The 23267-nt window shown below is 58.7% G+C and overlaps 1 protein-coding gene across 1 annotated transcript in view; it reads left to right on the forward strand.

The window, feature by feature from the left end:
- The window catches only part of KLF13 (KLF transcription factor 13), a 40125-nt gene extending 20354 nt beyond the window's left edge, over positions 1 to 19771 (forward strand). The window contains exon 2 of the mRNA XM_066240217.1: positions 19257 to 19771. Coding sequence (XP_066096314.1) covers positions 19257 to 19546 — 290 coding nt within the window. The 3' untranslated portion in view covers positions 19547 to 19771. The remainder of the gene's footprint in view (positions 1 to 19256) is intronic.
- Positions 19772 to 23267: the final 3496 nt, after the last annotated feature.

Consider the following 23267-nt stretch of genomic DNA (forward strand, 5'->3'; position numbering starts at 1 on the left):
TTCTAGAAAGAGGGAATGAGTGTGACATGCACCAGCATGGTGGAGTGGGGGGGGGGGCGTCCTGCCCAGCACCCCCGGGGATGTTATTAGATGGCCCAGGGTTTCACAGGCAGTCCAGGTAGCTGGTTGTCTAGTTGACATCACAAAGACCCCTGACTCGCTCTTTAACTCCGGGACCCCTTTGACTCTCCTGTTGTGTACCCCTCCTCTGGGGCAGAGGGTTGTGGTCCAGCTTCCGATGCCTTGGGGACCTCCTAGTCCAGGGAACAGTGAGCTGTTTTCGTAACAGTGCCCCATCCTGGAAAGGGGGCAGGGAGCTTCTCTCTGTCCAGGGCGTGCACCATGCCCAGGGGTCTCCACCCTGCTTCTCAGCTCCAGTGTCCTCAGGGGAACTTCGGCACCCCCGCCCCCAGGACGCAGAAGGACAACTACAGGCAGCCCTGGCTCCCAGCATCTTCAGCTCTGCTCCGCATGCCCTGAGCTGGTGGACAGGGAGGTGGCCTGCTGGAGGTGTCAGCCGAGGCCACCCCTCTTCCCCCGTAGACAGTGTTCTGAGCTGGCCTGCGAGGGGCTGCTCAGACCCCAGCTTGTTCGGGTTGGGTCCTGCTTGGCCCGGTGGGGGGCCCGTTGATAGGAGCATTTGTATGTCGGTGTCCTTCGGTGTGGCTCCAGCTCCTGGCCCCGTGGAAGGGCCTCTGGGCACCTGGTCTGTCCTGGGCACAGGTCCTCCCATCCTCAGGCTCTTGTGCGTTCTGGGAAAGGGCTATATTAAGTCCCGGGCGTCACAGAGCCCAGTGGAATGGGTGCCCCTGGGAATGAACAGAGGATGCAGCATCCAGGTCCCAGGCTGTGGGCACCAAGATAGAATCCCAAGACCACTGGGCAGCAGGGCCTTCAGGGCGGCTACTGAGGGCCTTAGGGGAGGGCAGCCCCCAAGTGAGGGGCAGTGGTGGGGCCAGGGCCGTCTTCTCCCTTATTCCTGAGCCATCAGGAAGCCGGTCCACCTCTGACAGAAGTCCAGCTCCTTCCTCCCTGGGCCGGGCACCCTGGCCTCCTTGCTGTGGTCAGGGCTCCGGTGGCACCTTGGAGGAGGAGGGGCGGCAGAGGGAGCCAGCGCAGGGTGGCCACCCCGTTCTCCGGCTGTGTCACCGGCCGTCACTGTCCCTGATGGTGTGCTCCCTAGGTCATGTTGGGACGCAGGTGCTCGTGGAACCGGAGGGTGAAGCCTGTTGCCCTGGTCACACGGTACAGGGGCTGGGTTTTCACCAGCCGGTGACGCCGGCCCGCGCAGGAGAGGGCGTGGATGCCAGGAGGCCGACGTCGCCCAGGGGAACCCTGTGTGTAACCCAAGCTGTGGGTGCCCTTCCGGCTCAGCCAGGGGACGGCAGGAAGTCCCTGCGGGCAGGCGGGTGGAGGGAGGGAGGCCCTGGGAGGGTCTCGGGCTGGCAGAGCCCCTGCCATCTGGCCTGGCGGGGGTCAGTCCTGCAGGAGTGGGGTGGGTTCCAGCTTTGTTTTCGTTTTTCAATTCCCTTTTATTGCTCAAACCACCTCAGGGCTGCAGAAAACAGACCGTTATCCTCAGCCGACCTCAGATTCCTGGCCTTGATTGTTTGCCTTGGGCTAATTTTAGCCCATCATTTCCACCCTTCCTCCCCTTCCCCCCCCAAAGGGAGACACAGACCCAGAATAGATGCGGGAAGGGGCCCCAGTTCCCACAGTGCTCCGGTGGGGTGGGGGGCTGGGGCACCGCTCACGGAGGCTGGGCTCGCCCGCCAGCCCCTCTCTCTCAGGGCGCTGTGCCTGGAGGGTGCTCACAGGCAGAGGAGAGGAGGGGAGGGGCTTTTCTTTGAGTGTCTGTATCTCTTTTTAAACAGAAACCGGGCTGCTTCTGGGAAACACACACACACACACACACACACACACACACACACACACACACCCAGCCCGGCCCTGCCTGGCCCACGCACCCCTGGGAGAGTCGGGAACTCCCCCGAGCTCCCGGACTGCAGGGCTGGAGTGGACATGTCGTGGTCCAGGGTCAGACGTGGTGCTTGGCTGCAGGGAAGCCCAGGAGACGGCGGCAGGGGGGAGGGCCGGTCCCCGCCCAGCGCACTCTGGGCCTGCGTGGTGGTCTTGCTGGGATGGCCGGTCCGGAGAGCCAGGCCCAGGTGGGAGTGACCGGGCTGGGGGAACCCGAGGACGGTGACCTCCTGCCCATAGCTGTGCCCCGGTTAGACTGGTGATGGGGAAGATGTCCCGCAGGCACCTCTGCAGATGGGAGTGCCTGGTGGACACGCCCATCCCAAGCGCCCACGCGGCCCTCGCTGGCGGAGGAAACGCCCACGCCGGACCCTCGGCGGAGGAAACGCCCACGCCGGACCGTTCCATTCATTGCTGCGCGTTCCATCCTGACGCCCCACGTTTTTTTAAACAAAGGCCCAACGCTAGAATAACTTGCACGAATCACACCCTCAAGCCTGAGCGGTGGTCCCGGCCCCCTCACGTTGCAGGTGGAAGGCACTCGGGAAATAGCCGCCAGTCAGCGTCGAATGTTCTGGACACAGATATTTATGAAATCGAAAGTGTGACTGTCCCCCGGGGGCAGGGTCTAAGGTGGGGGCGTGGGGGGCAGAGAGGAGAGAACAGCTGGTGCGCCCACACACCTATAGGATGCTGGCAGGGCCCGCACCCTCCCCAGCTTCCGAAGAGGGTGACCTGGTAGCCGAGTGATTCTCCCGGATAGGGGAGAGGCTGGACCACTGAGAGTGTGGCACACTGTACATTACTTACTGTTTTTTTGTTTTGTTTTTTGACAGAGAGACAGAGAGAGGGACAGATAGGAAGGGAGAGAGATGAGAAGCATCAATTCTTCGTTGCGGCACCTTAGCTGTTCGTTGATCGCTTTCTCATATGTGCCTTGGAGGGGGGGGGCGCTGCAGCAGAGCGAGTGACCTCTTGCTCAAGCCAACGACCTTGGGCTCAAGCTGGTGAGCTTTTGGTCAAACCAGATGAGCCCGCACTCAAACCGGTGACCTCGGGGTTTCGAACCTGGGTCCTCTGCGTCCTAGTCCGACGCTCTATCCACTGTGCCACCGCCTGGTCAGGTCAGGCACTTGCTGTTTTTACGAGAGTGGACCACGGTAGCTTCAGGCCCGAGATCGCTGTGCACGTTTTATTCGAGGTGGGCAGGTGCTGGGGCTGAGCCTCTTCCGCCCCCAGAGGCAGCTGCCGTGGGTCCTCAGCTGCCGCTTTCAGGGTGACGGGCCCTGTCTCAACCGCAGGTTCCCAGGGGGCCCTTCTCTGTGTTTCGGTTTTGGGTGTTTATCAAGTTCCCACGCCGGCCGGTGAGACGGGAGTCCCCTGTCATCTCCGCACCTCCCACCAGCACAGGATGCTTTGGACTCGGTCAGCGGTCGCTGTTGAGACAGAATCTGGGTTAAGCCGATGCCAGTGACGGGTGACCCAGGGTTGCATGTTTCTGGGTTGTCTTTCTTGCTCAGTGCTTCTGTCACTGACTTGTCCCCATGTCCCCCACCTCTCAGCCACGTGGTTTTCTGCTTGCTGCGTCCTGGACAGTGCTGTTGTCCTGGGCGGGGGCATCGTTTCTCAACCTTTGATGGCCCCAGACTGGTGGTCACTGTGGCCCCGCTGTGACTGGTGGTCACTGTTCGGTCCCTTGCCCTTGAACCTGCCTCTCTGCTTTCTGTGGAGCCCAGAAGGGAATTGCAGGAGGTGTTTTTATGAGACTTACACGTCTGGAAGCGTCTTGCTCCTGGTCTGACCTTCGATCCCTACGGTGGGTGCTGAGTCACGGCCTCGGGTGTGGAAGGCCATGCCCTGTCGTCCTGGACCTCTCTGGTTCTGCTGCCCAGCAGGTGAGGCTGTTCTGAGTTCTGACCATCAGTTCCTGCCGTGCCCTCCTCTCTGGAATTTCTAGGCTGGGGTCTCTGTCCCAGGGTTCGGAGGTGCCTGGTCGACGCCCCGGTTCTTGCTGCCAGCTCTTGGGTGTGGCCATGAGCACCCTGGTCCCCTCCCCCCAGCCTGTTCCTGCTCTGTGCTGTCTGGGTGGTGGTCCACCCTCTGGGCCTCTCAGCCCCTCGGATGTGAAGTGGGAACTGCTGGCCCCCTCCTGCCTGTTCCTGACCCCTTTCCTCCTCTCCTCCATCCACACCTCTCCTCGCTCTGTGCTCTGCGGGACTGTCTCAAGGTTCCCTTCCAGCCCAGAGATGGAGGTGCAGCCTCTGTGGTGTCACCCTGCTGTGTCTTCACTTTTAAACACAGGAACACAGGTTTCTGGTTTTCCTTTTTTTTTTTCATTTTTATTTTTCCACTGAAGGAACAGGGGAGGGAGGGAGAGAGAAGCATGAACTCATTGTTCTTATTAGTTGTTCCAGCATTTAGTTGTGCATTCATTGGTTGCTTCTCCTATGTGCACAGAGTGGGGTTTGAACCGCGACCTCTGCACATGGGGACGACGCTCTATCCATTGAGCACCGCCCCCCCAGCCAGGGCTGAATCTCCTTTTTTTCAAAAAGTATCCTGTTCTTGCTTCGTGGATGCTGTCTCCTCCCTGAGGATGGGCAACAGCTCTGGAAGCTTCCTCCTCTCCATGCGGCGTGGCCCCTCTGGGTGTTCGTTCGTACTTTTCCTGTGTGCTCCTTGGATCTGTCCCCTGTCCCCCCGGGGCCAGAGGCTCCTCTCAGCTGTCTGACGATCCTTTGGGTCCGGGGTGCTGCTGCCCCAAGGCCGGAAGCTGCTGGTTGAGGTCCCTGGGCCTGCAAACGGGCTGTGGCTCTCTGTCCCTGCCTGAGGCCTTCAAAGTCCCCTTTCTTCTTAGCAGGGTCTGCGGTTAGGCAGGTGGTGACCTGCCATCTGTCCCCAGTGCCCCTGTCTCGCTCTGGGCCCATTGCCGGGAGGTCTAGGGCAGCGGAGAGGATGGGGACCTCCCTTCTTCAGTGGGAGTGTCCAGTGTCCAGTGTCCAGTCCCATCGCAGGCTCCCACCACCATCGTGGGCTTCATCGTCCAGCCCCCGGTCAGCCAGAGTCCTTTTTGTTCTTGTTCAGGGATGTGATCTGGGAATTCCAGCCAGAGCCACATGGAGCTATATATTTTTTTTTCTTTTCATTGTTTTTAAATGTTGGAAATGCCATGTCTGTATCTATTTTTATACTTATTATATTTTTAAGTGTTTATTGAATGTTTTGGGGTGACACTGGTTAATAAAATGGGATAGGTTTCGGATGTACAATTCTATACTGGCATCATCTGGATAGTGTGTGTTCACCACCCCAAGTCTAGTCTCCTTGGAGTCGGATTCTTGAAGTAACTGCAGGCAGCACACAAGAAGGAGGAAGGGGAGGGTCTAAGCATATAAAGGGGCAGGTTCTCTTACTCTGGGGACAGGTCCTGAGGTGGAGGGTCCAGCGCTGGTGTGATGCCACCGGGGGCCAGGGCACCTTGCTCTTTCTGTTCAGTCATCGTTGGCACGTGGATTCAGGCACGCTCTCCGCCCTGCGGCTGCGTGATGGCCGCCTTGTCGACAACACGGGCACCTACTTCAGGCAGGAGAAGGGCAGTGGGCACCTGGCTCTCTCTCTCTCGTGAAAATGCGCCCAGCAGCTTCTCCGGAACTCATGGGCCAGAATCCGTTCACAGAAGCCCATCCTAGCTGCAAGGGAGTCAAGGAGAGAGGGAGCACTATCGCCTTGGGCATGGCTACTGCCAACTGAAGTCGCGTTCTCCGGGCAAAGAAGGCGCGGAGCATGGGCGCAGGGGCCCGTGGGCGCCTAGCTGTTCCTGCCACAGTCACCAGGCGGCTCCTACGCATTGGTCCTCCAGGTGGGCAGTCATGGAGAGAAATGTCCAGCTGGCAAAGGCGACCACGGCGTGAGCCGGGGCTCCCAAGGCATTCGAGGAACCTTAGAAGTCATGTAAACATTTCCCAGCCGGCGAGGCCGTCTTGGCCACGTGCACGAGCTAAGAAGTATCGATTGATGACTCTTGGAGATTAGCTGCCTGGCCACGGCTGTGGTGACCACAGAATGGGAGTGAAACGGGCTTTCTGTCGTTTATGGTCAGAACCGCTGTCGTGTCTTCTCACCGAGTCTCTTCTCGGCTGTGTCACCGAGTCTCTTCTCGGCTGTGTCACCGAGTCTCTTCTCGGCTGTGTCAGTTCCTCGGGCTTCGTTTTCCTCGACCTCGACCGTTTCGTAGAATGTCCTTCCGTTTGCAGTTTTGTTTTGTTTTTTCATGGTTAGGCTAGTTTTATGACTTTTTTTTTTTTTTTTTTAAAGATACCACCGAGATGAAGTTCCCTCCTCATCCCCTCATATCCGTGGGAGAATATACATGGGACTTATCACTGACTTTTATTTTGTTGCTCAGACAGCCCCACCTTGGCCGAGGAGTCTGTGAGGTTGGCTCCGGTGGTCCGTCGACACCTCCCGCCTCCCCATCGTTTGGGGGGTTTTGCCCTCTAGTTCTAGAATCAGCCGTTTCTCTGGGGAGCCCTGTTTCCTTTTATTGCAACAGGGTATTTAGAGACAAAGAGGAGCCTGACCTGGGGTGGTGCGGTGGATAGAGCATTGACTTGGAAATGCTGAGGTCGCCGGTTCAAAACCCTGGGCTTGCCCGGTCAAGGCACATACAACAAGCAATCAATGAACACCTGAAAGTGAAGCAATTATGACTTGATACTTCTTGTTCTCTCCCCCCCCCCCGTAAAATCAATAAGTAAAATAAAAAAAATAAAAAAAAAAAACAAAGAGGAATGTTTAGGTCTGGGTGTCGAGAGAACTCCTGGGCGGTATAGCTGCTTCTAACCCCCTCCCGGGGGACAGAGCCAGGAACTGTGTGTGTGTGCATGCGTGTCCTAGCCTGTGTGTGCACACGTCCCTTCTCCCCTCTGCGCCCTCCCTCCCCCCGAACTGAGCGTGAGGTCACAGGGTGTCTCGTTCTCTGGAGCAGCCCGACAGGAGGGACTTGTTCCCGTGCCCTTGCTGGTCTGTAACCTCCTTCTCCAACAGGGACAGTCCCTCCCGCCATCGAGTGCTCCCACCGCTTGGTCCAGCCCGGAGCACATGCGAAGGAGTTTTCTATTTGTTGACCCTCCCGCTCCCGTGAGAAACCAGGACACGGTCGCTTTGGTCTGGAGTCTGTTTCCAGTCAAAACGTGGTTGTCCCAAATTAGTTAGATCAACCCCTTTCCCCTGTCCCCACCCGAGACGTCGTGTCTGCATTCCATCCTGGGATCCCCCAACCTCCTTGACGTGTTCAAGATTCGTCTACGTCACATTGCGCTCTCTGTGATGTACGGTTCTCTGGGTTTGGACAAACTCAGAGCCTCTTGTATCCGCTACCCTGGGACCAAGGCAGAACAGTCCCTTGTCAAAAACATTCCTCTCTGCGGTCAACCACTCCCTCCCTGATCCTCCAGCACCTAACGCCCACCCCACACCCCTGCTGCGTTATCTGTCTGCATGAGCAGAATGTCCTGTGAATAGTCGTGCACCCTATAGGCGTGGGTCCAGCTTCTCTGACCTGGCAAAGTGCATTCAAGGCTCACGGATATGCAGGTGTTGTGAGAATCTATAGCGCCTTCCTTTCTTGTCATGGAATCCTACTCCACTGGACGGACACACCACAATTTGTTTATCCGTTCACCTCTGTACGGTGCTTACTGCCAGGTCTGGCTGATTGAGAACAAAGCCGCTACAGACATTCGCAGGTGGCCCTCCCACTCAGCAGGTGGAGCGGCTATGTCTGGGACTGCTGGGCCGGACAGTGAGTCTGTGTTTCATGTGATAAGGACCTGCTAGAGTATCTTATCAAATGATAGCACAGCGGGGCGCTCACCAGCAGTGAACGAATGTTCCCGTTGCTCTACCAACACTTAGTATTCTCAGCTTTTGGGATTTTAGCCGCTCTCATCAGGGTGGATAGTGCACCTTGTTGTTCTGCTTTAAACCCAAAGGATGCCGGACGGCTTCGCCCAGAGGTGTTCGCCGTCTGCGTGACTGTCTTCTCGGGCTGACTTCAGACCTCGCTCTCATGATTCAAATCAGGTGTCTGCCTCTTGCGGAGATGGGAGAGTCCTTTTGTACAGCCTGGATGCGAGTCCCCTTAGCTTTTTTTTTTTTTTTTTTTTTGTATTTTTCTGAAGCTGGAAACGGGGAGAGACAGTCAGACAGACTCCCGCATGCACCCGACCAGGATCCACCCGGCACGCCCACCAGGGGCGATGCTCTGCCCCTCTGGGGTGTCGCTCCGCCGTGACCAGAGCCACTCTAGTGCCTGGGGCAGAGGCCAAGGAGCCATCCCCAGTGCCCGGGCCATCTTTTGCTCCAGTGGAGCCTTTGGCTGCGGGAGGGGAAGAGAGAGACAGAGAGGAAGCGGGGGGGTGGGGGTGGAGAAGCAAATGGGCGCTTCTCCTGTGTGCCCTGGCCGGGAATCAAACCCGGGTCCCCCGCACGCCAGGCCGACGCTCTACCGCTGAGCCAGCCGGCCAGGGCACCCCTTAGCTTTTGATCCACTTCACACGAAGAATGTTTTGATCAAGCGCAATAAACCTGGATCTTGAATCATGGGTTCCCAACTTGCGTCCTTGTCTCCCCTTGGTGTTTGAGAAGAAAAAAAAAAATATCTGAAAATACCAACTGAAACATCATCCCCAGGCTGCGGGCAGCTGCCGGGGCTGCGCACGGGGCTCACGGATCCCCGGAATGGGGCCGTGGAGGGCGTGCTGGCTCCTGAGGCACAGGGCCTGTCGCTCCTCTCGAGATTGCGAAGGAAAGGGGGTCAGGGCTTGATGTGGCCGCTCCACTGGGCTCAGGGAGAACACCCCTGGAGCCCCTTGGAGGCAGTTAGGAGTGTGACCGTCAGAAAAGGGGGGAAGAAATGGGAACATCTGTTCTGTGGGTTCAGTTCACATGAGGCCATTCTGGCTTTTTCCCCCCCCCCATTGATTTTTGAGAGAGAGAGAGAGAGAGAGAGAGAGAAGAATCAACTCATTGTTCCACTTAGTTGTGCTGTTGATTGATTCTCATATGTGTCCTGACTTGGGCTTGAACCAGCAACCTTGGGATTCAGCCAGGGACCCCAGGATCAAACCTGTGACCTCGGCGCTCTGGGACAATGCTCAAAAGAGAGGGAAACACCTCTCTGAGATTCCCAGCATGCGGTCCTCCCGACCTTTCCAGGCAGGTGTCCCCATGCGGGTACATCAGTGCTGCTTTGTCACCGGAGGTCAGAGGTGCCGGGTGCCACAGCAGGAAGCCCAGCTTGTGAGCTGGGGTCTCTGGTGGGGGCGGGGGGGGAGGCCTTTACTATTTCACAATAACAGGGTTCCATGACATCGACACATCATGCACACGTGCAGCTCTGTGAGACGGTGTTGGGCATTTTTCTCGAAGAATGGAAAGGCTGACAAGACGCTCTGGCTGGACCCGTCTTCCCCGAGATCGAGGCCGCGCCGCCTCCCTGCTGTCGTAGCTCGCACGTTTCCTGTGTGCGTGGGGACAGGGGCTCGGCCACGTGGAAGCCTGCTTTCTTGTGGCTCATGTGAGCGGGACTGCTTAGAAGTGGGTCCCTATCTGTGGCTTACAGGGGATCTATATTTTTAATTTTTTTATTTGTTGATTTGAGAGAGAGAGAGAGAGAGAGAAACATCGATTTGTTGTTCCGTGTATTTATGCATTATCGGTTGATTCTTGTATGTGTTCTGAGCGGGGATTGAACCTGCAACCTTGGTGCATTGGGAGGGTGCTCTCACCACCCGAGCTCCCAGCCAGGGCTTCAGAGGACATTAGACAGAGACAGTGAGCTTCCACGCTCATCTTCCTCTTGTCTGCCTGCCCCACCCAACACATGACGTGTGGTTCCAGAGACCTTGGGGGAGACAGCAAGGACCTCGGAGTCCCCCACCCCCGCCGTGGGGTCCTGGGGGGCGGGGGCAGGATGTGGCTTCCTGAAAGACCGGAGACATCTTAGGAGGACAGGGCAGCTACAGGATTTGCTCATTTTTATTCCTGTGGACTTGCTTCAGGAAGCCAACTCTGAAAGGAGGTCGTGTCTGCTACATTCTCCGTTTCGAAGCCCGTGACAGCTCTGTGCACCTGGAACAGGGCCGGGTTGTAGGTCCTGGGCCTCCAGCAAGGGCTACCTCTGGGTTGTAGGTGCTGGGCCTCCAGCGAGGGCCCTCCCCTGGGGCTGCCTCTCAGCACCCTGGTTTCCAGTGCGCTGCCTTGGGGGCGCCCGGCCCTTCTCAAATGCCGGGCCTCTGGGAAAAGGGCCATCCAGGCCCTGGGTGGCCACAGGGGACCGGTGACTGCCTGCCCAGGCCCCTGCGGGCACAGCCTGACCGAATGGGGGAGCTGCTGGCCCTTCCTGGGGAAACAGGGGTGCCAGGTTGCCCCATGGGGGGCTCGTGGGGCGTGCTGGGGGTGGTGTGTCTCAGCCTGGGGTGTGCTGGTCCTCGGAGCCCTTGGCTGTGACACGGGGCCTCGGCCTCCTTGGCGCCTGTCGTCTGGTTTTAGTGGCTGAGGTCAGCTTGGGAGCTCGTCCCAGCAGTCCCTGTCCCAGCAGGTCCCTGTCCCAGCAGGTCCCTGTCCCAGGTGCAGAGAGGGTCTTCCTTCCCCGTGAAGCCTGGAAGCCCAGCTGCGGTGGGCATGTGGCCTTTCAACCCACCCCCACCCCTTAGGGTCAAACAGAGCCAAACGGAGCTTGCACGCATGTCGCATTCAAAGCGGCACACGCGTGACGCCCTGTGTCCGCAGACGTCTGTGCCGTGGCTGAGCCAGATCCTGCCGACAAGGCCCACCCAGGAGGCCCAGGAGGCCCAGGAGGCCCAGGAGGCGGCGGGCAGAGGACAGGAGGAGGAAATGAGGACTGGGGGGTGGGGGACAGGGCGGGGAGGACACAGGAAGCGGAATTGGGACAGATGGTTGCCAAAGGCTCTGCGGAGAGGGCCCCTCCTTCAGTGGCCCAGAGAGCCAGGGTGCCCTGGGTGGCACGTGGCAGGTGGCAGCAGGCAGGGAGTCCGTTAGCGCTGCGCCCTGCTCTCTCCCAGGGGCCCCGGCTGACCTTGAAGAGGGTTGTTTCCTTGAGGAGGGGACGGTGGGGGCGGTCCTACGGGGGCAGCAGCCTGGGGGTCTCTCTGGGAGTCTCTGTGGACCTCCCCATTGGCCCCCAGTGACAGCTGGAGGAGCTCACCTGGGGAGGAGGGGCCTGCAGCCCACGCCCGCCCGCCCGTCCCACCCACCCGGGCTGGTTCTCAGCAGAGTCATGTGAGGGTGGACGGAGCCATTTTTATGACGGGGGGGGGGGGGGGGGGGAGATACTAAAGGGGCCCGGAGCAACATAATTACAACCCTGGGCCACCGCTGTCCAAATTCTTCTCTGTATCTTTTAAGTCAGGGGTCCCCAAACTACGGCCCGCGGGCCCCATGCGGCCCCTGAGGTCATTTATCCAGCCCCCACCGCACTTCCGGAAGGGGCACCTCTTTCATTGGTGGTCAGTGAGAGGAGCATAGTTCCCATTGAAATAGTGGTCAGTTGGTTGATTTAAATTTACTTGTTCTTTATTTTAAATATTGTATTTGTTCCCGTTTTGTTTTGTTTTTTTACTTTAAAATAAGATCTGTGCAGTGTGCATAGGGATTTGTTCATAGTTTTTTTTATAGTCCGGCCCTCCAATGGTCTGAGGGACAGTGAACTGGCCCCCTGTGTAAAAAGTTTGGGGACCCCTGTTTTAAGTTGAAAGCACCCTCCAGCCAGAGGATTGGCAGCGTGACCCGAGCGCTCCTGAGCCCTGGCACCCTGCCCTGGGGACGCCTAGGAAGGTAGATGAGCCTTTATAGCTATTTGTGAATTTCTCCCACTGGAAGGAACCCTCTCCTCCCTCCCCTGCAGGGGCAAGGTGTCACTTTAAGGACCTAGTTCTGGTGTCTCAGTACACCCTCCCACACACACAGACCCCGTTCTTTTTCAGAGTTTTCCTGGGTATTTCTGTGTGTTGACTTCGCTGTGTGAGGGTTAGGTCAAGCTGCCCTATTCCCCAAACCAAGGGCATGACCACAGACACGCTGCTTCCAGAAGTGACACTTGTGCCCACTGTGGACAGGAGGAGACACACAGGGGGCAGGGAGGTGGGGTTAGGGTTGAATCGCGCTCCGAGGTTGTGAGGACTGTGGAGCAGTCAGTCTCTGGCCCAGAGTCCCCTTCCTTCATGTCCCACCAGCTCTGGGTTGTGCAGGAGGGTGAGGAGTGGTCAGTGACACTCAGGCACCTACAACCGCAGATCGGGCAAGGGGTGCCAGGACCCCAGGAGGTTTTGGGGAAGAGGAGCACAGCCTGGCATGGGGCGAGACGGTGTACCCGCGGTTCCCTGCGAGGCCGCGGCCACCAGCTGGCGCGCGCACGCAGGGCCCGGAAGCCCCACGGGTGGTAACCGCATCTCCCAGGAGCACGTGTGTTCTCTCATTAAATTTCACAGCCACAGGCAGACACGGGAGATGAGAACCCCTGAGGCCATATGCACGAGTGAGTGGGGACAGGGGCTGACTACAGCGGGGGCTTCCCCATGCTGCAGGCCAAATTCTAGGCCCCAGGTGGGGGTCTCTGCTCCCTTGTCCCCTGGGCCTCACCTGCATGATGGTAGGAGACATGCCTTGGTCCCATGGAGGTCTCTAAGCCACCAGCATTTTTGGTGACGGGTAGGGCAGGCAAACAGCCTCTCAGAAAGGGGTAGGAAAGTCCTCTCCCCACCAGAGGACGGGCCTCTCTGCGGACCCTCACGCAGCTGTTGGCCTGGGTTTCCCTGGAGGCTGGCTGGGGAAGGGCCTCAGTGGTTGGCCATCTGCCCAGCTGCCCCGGGACTCCCTGGAGGAAAGGACATGGCCGCCCTGAGGATGGAAGATGAGAGTGCTGCCCCCACCCCGCCGTGCCAGCGACCACCCATCAGAGCTCCTGTGGATGAAGGGCAGCCCCGTGGCTGGCTGTGAGTGGCCAGGGCCTGGGCGCTGGGGCCTGGGAGCCCAGAGAAGCCTGTTTCTTCGAGGCCTCTTCCTGCGCCTCCCTCGGACATGAGCGGCCCCGCCCCTCACCGTCACCTCCACCCCCACACACAGCCAGCCCCCTCCCCTCTGCTCCCTGAGGTCTGCTCCTGTGATCCTGGGTGCCCCCGTTAAGTTGATGGATCCATTTGCTGTTCTCTGGGGGGGAGGAGGAGTGGGGGGGAGGAGGGAGGAGGGGGCAGGGCAGAGATGCATCCCCTCCCTCCCTCCCTCCCACAGAGGGGCAGGCAGTCTCCTGGCTTTCCCCTGGCAGCCAAGGTCTGCAGACAGTTCTGGCAAAAAAAGAAAAGAAAAGGCTCCGGTGTCTCAGTGGTTAGAGCATCATCCCCCTACGCCAAAGTTGAAGGTTCGATCCCAGGTCCAGGCACCTAAAAGACTCAACTGACGAGTATGAGTCAAGAAGTGGAACAACAAATCGATGGTTCTGGTTTTCTCCCTTCCTCTCTTTCTTTCAAATCAATTTAAAAAGCCCCCAAGGGATTCCCAGAGAGAAACAGAACCACAGCGGTGGTTCCTGCAGGTGCTGCCCGAGCCCAGGAGGGGCCCACTCATCCGTGGGGGCCGCTCGCGTGGCCAGGCTGGAAGGAGCGATTGTAGTCACTGGGCGCACGCCCTTTAGACGGGCGAGCAGCGTGGGAGGGGTCTCCCCAAGGAGAAGGCTCGGGTTTGCACCGGAAGCTGCGCGCAGGCGGAGCCCCACTGCACCTGTGGGTGCCGGGAGGGCGTGGTGGGGGGCAGAGCCCGGCCTGGTGGCGCGGAGGGGCTCCCAGCCCGGCCCTCTGGGCTCCTCGGAGGGAACACGCCGTCCCACCCGGGCCTGCAGCTTGGGCAAGAGAGTGCCTGGGACGCCCTGTTCCCTGATAAGATGAGGCAATCGCTCTCAGCCGCCTCACCAGGTCGCCCGGGACATTTATGCAACCCCGCCCCGCCCGGCGCCCTGGGCCCGCTGCCACCGAGGCCCCCAGCTCGCTCCCCTGCCCTGCGCGCGCTCCGCCCCCAGCCGTCCCCCGCTCCGTGCGCCCTGCAACTGGGCTCTCAGGGCCCAGAACGTCCCAGGCCAGTCGCCCCTGCCCCGCAGCCCCGCCTCTGCTTCCAGACTCCGGCGGCCTTCTCCACCCCTCCCCCCTTCCCTGTGCACCCAGCCAGCGCCCCGCAAGACAGGACGTGGGCCCCTTCCTCTCACCCGCCTCCCCACCTCCTCCCCCTCCCCCTCCCCCACACAACCCGCGCTTCTGAGAGCAGGGCAGTCGGAAGGGAGTGGAGTTATCCCAGGCTTGGGGCGGGAGGGCGGGGCTCCCTTCGGGGGTTCTGGAATTCGAGAGCCTGCTGAGCGAGCCACCTCCTTGGAGCTGTCCCCTGGGACAGCTGCTATCTCCCTGTCACATGCGCAGCAGGAGGCCTGTGCAGAATGTGGGCCTCCCCGCAAGAAGGAAGCTGTTGAGTCCAGTGGGGCCTGGACCTGCTGGCCTCACCACTTCCACCCCTCCCCCCTAATTCTGCCCTGCACCCTGGGGCCAGGCCCAGGGAACCCTGTAGGTAACTGAGAACCTTTCCCTGGGGCCAGGAAGGGAAACCTGTTGTCATAATAATAGTAATATAATAATAATAATGTCATCGGTCCTTCTTCCTCATTGATATTCCAGAGGTTGGGTTCCATGATGGGCGATGATGACATTGACCCCTCCCTCTGCCAGCGACTGGAGCACGCACGCTCTTGAGTTTAAATTGTTTTCAGCTTTGAGCTCTAACAATAATCTATCTAGAATCCCAAGCTTTGTAAACAAATGCTCTGGGTACCTTCCAGCAAGTGTGAGAAGCTCGCTGTGGGGGGCGGGGGGGGGTGAGTTGGGTGGACACTGTCCCCAGCCCAGGTGGCCTTTCCCCAACCTGTTCCTGAGTTTCCTGGCTGCCACTTGAATTGTCACCATTCACCCAGGTCAGTCCCGCCGGACTCCGGTGTTGCTTTGTGCCAGCTCGGATCATAACTCCTAAATGTTTTACCTGTCTGTTTATGGGCCAGTTCATTGGCCGTCTCCCCTCCTGGAATGGGCAGACAGGGTGTGCGTGTGTGTGTGTGTGTGTGTGTGTGTGTGTATAATGTATATATTTTATATATATATTATATATATATATATATATAGCAGATGGAGCAGGGAGGACCCTGTCTGCATCACAGCTGTGTCCCCAGGGCCAGGCACCAATAGGCCCTTTCGTGCTCAATAAAAAGCGTTGAGCTGCTGATGCCTGCACAGGCCACCGCTGGCTGTGTGCTGGTCATGTGGTGACACTGGGCTTTCCCCGCCTCCCACGCACGCCAGCCCGGCCCCAGCCCACCTCCACCCACCACCACGTAAGCCTGACTATGACTAACACCCACCTCCTGTGCCTTCTGGTGTGGGGTACGCTGAAGGACCCCCAAGAAAAGGGTAAGCCCCCAGTGAGGGCCCGCCCAGGCTTATTAGGAAGCAAAGGTGTGTCTGAACTTGGGTGATTCCCGTTCTCCAAAGCTAAGAAGACCCCGGGGGTGAGCGGAAGGGATAAGAGCGTGAGTAATAAGTAACGTCGGGTGTGCGCCGGGCCCAGCACCAAGGGCTCTCCCTCATCTCAAGGATGGTCAGTATAGTCATTCTAAGGACACTTGTGAGCTCGTCTCAAGAGCCTTACCTTAATGTTATCTGCGAAGACCCTCTTCTCACATAAGGACAGATTGCGGAGTTTCATGGATCAGGACTTGGATGGGTCTCTTGGGGGAAGGGGGACACTTTTTAGACCACTGTGGACAATGAGGAGGCACCTGTCTGAGGCTATACTTTCAATCCACCATGGACACGGGGTCTGAGCCTCACCTGTCAGAGCACCAAACTCTTGAGCTCGCCACCCGGTCGCAGGACACAAAACCCTTGTTGGAGTGCTGGCCGGCTGTTCCCAGCACGATGACAGACCAGTGTCTCTGCTGTGACCCTCCGAGAGTAGAAGGAGTCCGCGGCATTTCTCAAAACATTTTTTTGACGACAAGATTCTTCCCCACCCCATCCCCCCCACCCATTAGCTGTTGATTCGGTTCCGACGTTTCTTTGAGCATGGTTTGGGAAACTACGGCCGGATAGTTAAAGGATTCTATTTAAACATTCCTTGTTCTTGTTATCAAAGAAGTATATGCCATTATTATTTTTTAAAATACACATAACCCAGAAGAGTTTATAACAACAACCAAAAAAAAATCTTCTCAATCCAGCCTTACTCCCAAGAGACCAACACGGCTCTGATTTTTGTTGCCTTGGTGGTGGTTACAGCCGTCACCAAACTAAATGTTCCTACCTCTTCCCTTGACCTCCTGAATCGATGGAGGTATTACTATTTTAATTAATTCTCTTGTTGATTATCCTCGTAATGTTCACCTCGTTTAGAGATTTCCTTCCACTACTACCTGTGTGTGTGTGTGTGTGTGTGTGTGTGTGTGTGTTCTTACTTTTCCCTTAACCTCGTTCTCTGCTGGGAACATGGGTTCGTCCGTAAGGGCTCCATCCCTAAGATGGATTCTGAACACTGACAACTAGGGCTGGAGCTCATGTGACCATGACTGTTCAGTAAGATTCCTTCCGGAAGCCAGAGCCTGTGCTGACATTACCTTTCCCTTGGGTCTCCTCACGGGGGTTGTGTGAGGAATAATAAAACTAGTAACAATGAAAAAAACAACAAAACAAAACATACCAAAGGCCCCTAGAACAGAGCCTGGCTCAGACCTCTTCCCTGAGGGCTCATTGTAGTAAGTAGGTGGTACTGTCGTTCGCTTCATAGACCACAGTGTTCTCTGTTTTTCCTGGAGTTTTTAATTGCCTCTATTCCCCTCCCTCCCCCCCACTAAGGAATAGTATGTGCCTTCTCTGTGTCCTGGAAATACTCAGCCTCATGGTCATTCTCTCTGGTGCAGAGGACTCGCGCTTCTCGGAACCCTGTTCCTGGGTGTCCTTGGCCCTCTGCCCCGGTGGCCTCTGCAAGTCCCTGCTTTGTCTCCCTGCCACTGTCCTCTCACTCCCCTGGTTTCTTGTTGTGGGTTTTGTCTAATTTTTTTTTTAAAGACCGTATTTATTCATTTTAGAGAGAAGGGGGGAGGAGCAGGAAGCATCACCTCCCCTCTCTGTGCCTTGACCAGGCAAGCCCACTGGGGTTTCCAACCGGCGACCTCAGCGTTCCAGGTCGCTGTTAATGTCTAAAACTTTTTTTAAGACTTTTTTTTTTCCATATTAGAGAGAAGAGAGATTTTTGTTTTGTTTTCTCGTTTTTCCTGGAGCACGAGAAGTTAGCTTGGAAAGGCCTGTTCCTGTTGTTGTCCACGGTGACTCAGGAAAAGCCTGGGTGTCTGTGCAGCCTCCTTCCTTCAGGGAGGACTTGGTGTTTCTTCTCTCTCTCTCTCTCTCTCTCTCTCTCTCTCTCTGAGGTGATGAGACAGAGGTGCTCAAAGCCTTGCCCAGCCCTGGGAGTCCCCCCTGGCTCCTTTCTCTTTGTTTAGTCTGCTCCATACTGTTCTGTTGTTTCTTCCCTAATTTCCTCCCCCTCTGGGTTCTCCCCTCCCCCTTTTCTTTCTTCTACTCTCTTACTAACTGCCTTCTGTTACATGTGGCGACCCCAGGATCGACCCCCTGGGACTCCAGTCATTTAGCTTCTCCTGTTTGGAACGATGGCACAGGTTTGGGAGGTGAGGGTTGGCTTTTCCTGTTTATCTCCACCCTCACCCACTCCTTCCGCCACCCCAAAAACGTAAAACCCTTGTAAGGACGGCACATCCAGCTATGCACAGAGCCCTCAACTCCAGCGTCACTAGGAAAAGAGAACTACGGTGACAGTGACCTATTTCCTAGAGCTGTTGTGTTCCTGCTTGGGGTGCGGTTCCAGCGTTTCTGTGGAATTTTTGTTTGGGAGAAGAGAAGCCTCGGTTTCTAAACACGATTCTTCGTGTCCTTGAGCTTCCTGTCCGTGGTCTCTCCCCCGGCTGTTCCGCGCACAGAGTTTGGTGGGACGTTCCCCCCCCCCCCCCAGAAGGACGGCAGGGACCCACAGGCCGACAAGCTCTTCTCTGTCCTGGCTTCGCGCTTCTTCCGCCGGAGTCGGTGGTTCTGTGGCCCTCCCTGGCTGCCTGTTTATACTGTTTAAGTTTGACGGCCTCCTTCGGGGTGGGTGGTGTGGATTTCCTCTGCTCGGGCGCAGGTGGCCCAGCTTCAAGGAGTGGCGTGGGGAGGGTGTCTGCGTGGCCACTCCAGGGCCAGCAGGATTGTGTTGTGGGGTGCCAGTCCCCCCCCTGCCCCCCCTGCTGGTTCTTCCGGAGCAGCTGGTGGCCTTTTGTGTGACTCCAAGTCTGCCTGGGTAAATGCAGGCCTGTCCCTCGCTCTGGCCAAGGGATGGGAGAGAGGGGGCGGGGCCCTGACCAGAGCTGACCTTGGCTACTTCCCTCCCCCTCTGTGTTCTGGGCTGCCACCCTGCTCGGTTCTGAAGGAGAGCCTGTGGCAGTTTCCTGTCCTGCTGGTTGTCACCTGCTGGCCACATTGGGACTTCTCTGTGAGGAAGTCGCAGCAGAAGGCTCTGGCTGGAGCCTGCTGGGCCGAACCACACATTGTGGTCACAGACACTCGGGCCCTGGAAGGTGCCGGAGCAGATGGCCTCACGTTATAGGCTGAGAGGCTGAGGGGGTGCCCTGGTCTGTTTGCAGGCCCGTCAGGGGTGCGGGGCTCAGACGGTGGCTCCTGTGGGGCCAGCAAGGGGCTAGCTAGACTCCCCCAGGTGTCTGAGCCCTCTTGGGGTCCCTGGCTGCCTCCCAATCTTCGAACCTGTGCTCCCCACGAGCGGGGACAGCTGGCCCTGCACAGGCTGTTGGGTGGCATGCCGTGCAGTGTACCTAGAGGGGGCCACTAGCAGGGTCCTTGGGCGTGGCCACAGCCCCTGAGACTCTCCATTTCATACTGGGAAAGGCGTGCTTCAGTCCCCAGGCGCGCGCACGATGGCGCAGGCGTGCGCTCCTTTGCCTAGATGGCTTCGTGGCACACAGGTGGCGATAGGGCGCTCGCAGCGAGGGGTGGCGGCGCCGTGCTGCTGGGGGAACAGCGGGTCTGGAGCCTAGGGCAGGGCCCGCCCTGGGGTGGGGTGGACTGCATGCACGAGGACTGACGCCGTGCTCCCCATGTCGCCCGCAGGTGAGAGGCCCTTCGCCTGCAGCTGGCCGGACTGCAGCAAGAAGTTCGCGCGCTCGGACGAGCTGGCGCGGCACTACCGCACGCACACGGGCGAGAAGAAGTTCAGCTGCCCCATCTGCGACAAGCGCTTCATGCGCAGCGACCATCTGACCAAGCACGCGCGCCGCCACGCCAACTTCCACCCGGGCATGTTGCAGCGCCGCGGCGGAGGATCGCGCACCGGCTCGCTCAGCGACTACAGCCGCTCGGACGCCAGCAGCCCGACCATAAGCCCGGCCAGCTCGCCCTGAGCGCTGCGCCCTGAGCTCCGGCTGCGCCCTGAGCTCCGCGCCCGCGCAGCAGCACAGCCGCCCCCCCCAGCGCCCTGTTCCCTCCCTCTCCCCCTCCCCCACGACAGCCAGGAGGAGATGCTCTCACCTTTTCTGCGATGAGTCTGTCCATTCCTTTTATAATCAGAAAAAAAGAGACAGAACTCCGTGGAGTCAATCACAGCCCGGTTCCCCATTCCACATCCCCACCACCACCACCACCACCAATTTTCTTCACCTCAGGTGTCAAACTTAATTTGTAAAAAAAAAAAAAAAAAAATTTTTTTTCAAAAAACCCCACAAAAACACACCATCCACAAATTGCACAATGGACATATACCCACAAAGGTGAGAGCGGTGTGGAAACCCCTTTCTCAGGGATGGACATGTTCCATGAGGTCAGTGAGGACACACCCCCTTCCTGCAGCCTTACTCTGTATATAGATTTGCACTGGGGAGCCTTCCCTGGGGCTCGCTCGGGCTTGCTCGGGGACACTCTGGGGACACAGCCCCGGGAGGCCATGCCGATGGAGCTCAGCGTCCGGCCTGCGGGTCCATCCACCGGTCACTTGGGAGTGGACGTGGTCACTGACACTTGTGCTTCCAAGGCAGATGCCCGAGCCCGGAGCCTGCATCCTCTTCTGACGGCCACTGCCCAGCCTCTGCCCCAGCAGCCGGCTGGGCTCAGGACACAATGAGTCAGAGGGATGCCTTAACTGGAGCTGGGCAGAGGGACACCCCCTCCCCCCCGGGGACCGTCTCCCTGTCCCTGCCTCCAGGAGCCCTTCTCTGACCTCTCCTGGGGGCTTGGGGTCAGAGGTGCAGGCCCTGGTTGGAAGACCACTGCTCCACCGCTCCGTGCATGTCCAGCGTGACGGCACCGTGGCCACCCCGGCGGTCCTCAGCCTACCCCAGGTATGTGCCCCGAACAGGGATGCCTGCCACTCGGTGCCCCAGCAGAAGGCATCGGGACCTTGACCGTGCTTTCTGTCTGGAAGGCAGAGCCTGGGACGCCGGGTTTCTCTGCAGAGACGTCCCGAAACGTTGCTACAATACTTCTCCCTGCCGGCCCCACTCTCTGCTGTGGGGATGCCTGCGTCTGACCGGTGGGTCGAGTTGTCCGGCCGCGTTGCCACAGGCTCTGTGTCTGTGGCCGGCTGAGTGGTGGCAGGCACCTCACCAAGAGGGACATGCAGCAGGACTCCCTCCGCTGGAGCGTTGTGACCGGGAACTTCCCAGGAATGCTGACGTGGGAGCCACGGGCCCGGGGGACCAGCCCGTGGTCGTCGTCCGGGGAAGGTGTGTTCTGTTTCCACTGCAGGAGCAGCAGGTGGAAAGTTGCGGGGACACTTTCCCCATGTGCCCGGCTCAGCACAAGCGAATCTCAGCCTTCTCCTGGAGCCCTGCATCCCCTCGACTCCTCCCGCCGCCCCCTCCTGGTTCTCCATTCCCCCCGGGAGGCCCCCCAGCTCACGCACTGTCAGCCTGCCGTGGCGGAGGGAGGGCAGAGGGGCGGGCGGCTGCTCCTGGATGCCAGGCCTGGGCTGGCACGGGGGTGTGAGCCCCGGTGGGTTGGTGTGGCCGGGCTCCTCTGCGGACTGCCGGGCGTCCAACGGCGCCGCTGTGCAGAATCGGGGGACTGTAAATACGAGCCCCCCCAAGACGGTGTGCGAGTGCGCGCGCGTGTTTGTGTCGGGCTGGAGGTGTGGGTTTGGGGCAGACTTGGGGTGTCTTTCAGAGACTGCTGCCCGTGTGGGTGAGGAGAAATGACCTTTGGGACCTCAGAGAGCTGTCGATGGGCTCCTGGGCCAGAGTGCCTTGGTTGTGGCCACCCACCCGCTCTCGGTGGGAGGTGCAGCATGGAGAACGCAGGCCCAGGCTTGGCTGGTGCTCACAGCCCCTGGCCACCGCTTCCGGCCAGCCCCAGAGGGATGGGTGCCGTCCGTCTGTCCGTAGCCACTCTGCGGGTGGTGTGGCCTGCTGTCTGTAACGGCCTGGGTGCCTATATCTAACGGCTGTGCCAGCTGGGGTTGGCCAGAGGCATGGTAGTGGCTTCTGAGCAGCATGATAGGTACCAAGCCTGGCAATAGTGTCCTCGCTGTGGGCGGAGCAGCGGGGGGGGGGACAGCGGGGGGGGGCAGCCCCGCCCTGGTCGGGGTGCAGATCCCCCCGCCAGGCCCGGCCACTGGGCTTTGTTTTGGCTGCGTGACAGCCTGTTCTCAATGGATCCGGGAGAGAGAGCGGACTTGGTGGGCCTGGAGGCCTGGGCAGAAGAGCGCTCCCCACCGCCAGGGTGGGGGGGTCAGCAGTCTTCACGCCCAGTTCCAAAGTGAGGCCCCGTGGGTCCCTCCCAAAGTTCTGTGTGAGGCAGAGAGAGAGAGAGAGCGCGCCACACTCTGAATACATTTCACGTCTCAGGAACTCACATTCCAAGTTCAGGAATTTTATTCCAAAGTCCTTTGGTGCGCTTACCTTCCATGGGTCCCCACAGGCCAGGGGGGGCCCCCAGTGCCGTCCCCCCCCAACCCCCCCTCGAGGAGCCAGGCGGCTCCTTGTGATCTGCCCTGGTGTTTGGCAAGGGACGGTTTCCAACCTGTCCAGCTGCACATAGGAAGGGAGGAAAGGACTCTAAACCCAGTCATCTTGGAATAAATGAAGAGCTGGTTTGTTTTAGAGGTGGGGGTGGGGGGGGGTGGGGTGGGGGTGAGGGCGGGACGGGGGAGGGAAAGCGGGTGTTTGCTGTTTCCAAAGAGAGCACTTAATTTAATTTTTCCTCCAAATGACCTAGGGCCGTTCCGTCAGATGGATGGAAAGGTAACATTGCCTTAAAACAGAAATATGCAGACGTTGGCTATTTTTGGCAGATGAACGTGTCTTCATCCCCAAAGTGGTTCTGGTCTAATGGCAGGGTGTGGGCCTGGCTGGGCGGTGCCGGGGAGGTGGGGGACGGGGACAGGGAGGGAATCCCGCCAGGCGCACCCCTCCTCCCCCAGCCTGGGGCTCCAGCCAGCGGACTGCTCTGACTCATGTGGGATGAAAATCCACTTCCCTTGAAAGGCAGGAAAAAGCCATGAACCCCAGGCTGGTTTCAAGTGACCTGTCCCTGCACATCCTCATCAGGAAACGGGGTGGTGGGGTGGGTGGTGGGGAAGAACACGTGGAGAAGGGGGGTGCGCCTGGAAGCCCCCCCCCTCACTCAGGCCCCCATGGAGGACCCTCTGGGAGCAGCCTGCATTTTCTTCTAAGATGTAGAATGTTTTCCCAGCCTGGGTCTGTTTCAGGGTCTTTGATTTTTTTCTGGTTGATGGCCATGCTTGCTCTCTTCAGTGTGATTGGGGAGCCCCTAGGACTCCCAGAAATAACAGGTAGAACCTTTATTTTGTGGCGGACACCAGGTCCTGCAGGTCCAGGGGGCAGAGATCTCAAAATGACTCTTGTCTGAGTGGGAGGGAGAGCCCCCCCCAAAAAAAGGTCCTCCAGGGGAACCTGGACCCAGCCATGGGGGCTCATGTCCCAGACGAGAATGCCCCTTTTTGTCTCAGCCATATCAGGAGGGAACTGCTGTCTGCCCCCTCCCCCCATGCCTACCGCATCCTATAGCCATCTGGAAAGACGACGGGACACAGCCCCTTCCACAAAGGGCCCCAGGGTCCTCTGCCGTTGGGTGCCACGTATGAACAGGCAGTGATGCCCTTGGTGGGCA

The sequence above is a fragment of the Saccopteryx bilineata genome, chromosome 7 (assembly GCF_036850765.1).
Source record: "Saccopteryx bilineata isolate mSacBil1 chromosome 7, mSacBil1_pri_phased_curated, whole genome shotgun sequence".
NCBI classification, from domain to species: Eukaryota; Metazoa; Chordata; class Mammalia; order Chiroptera; family Emballonuridae; genus Saccopteryx; species Saccopteryx bilineata.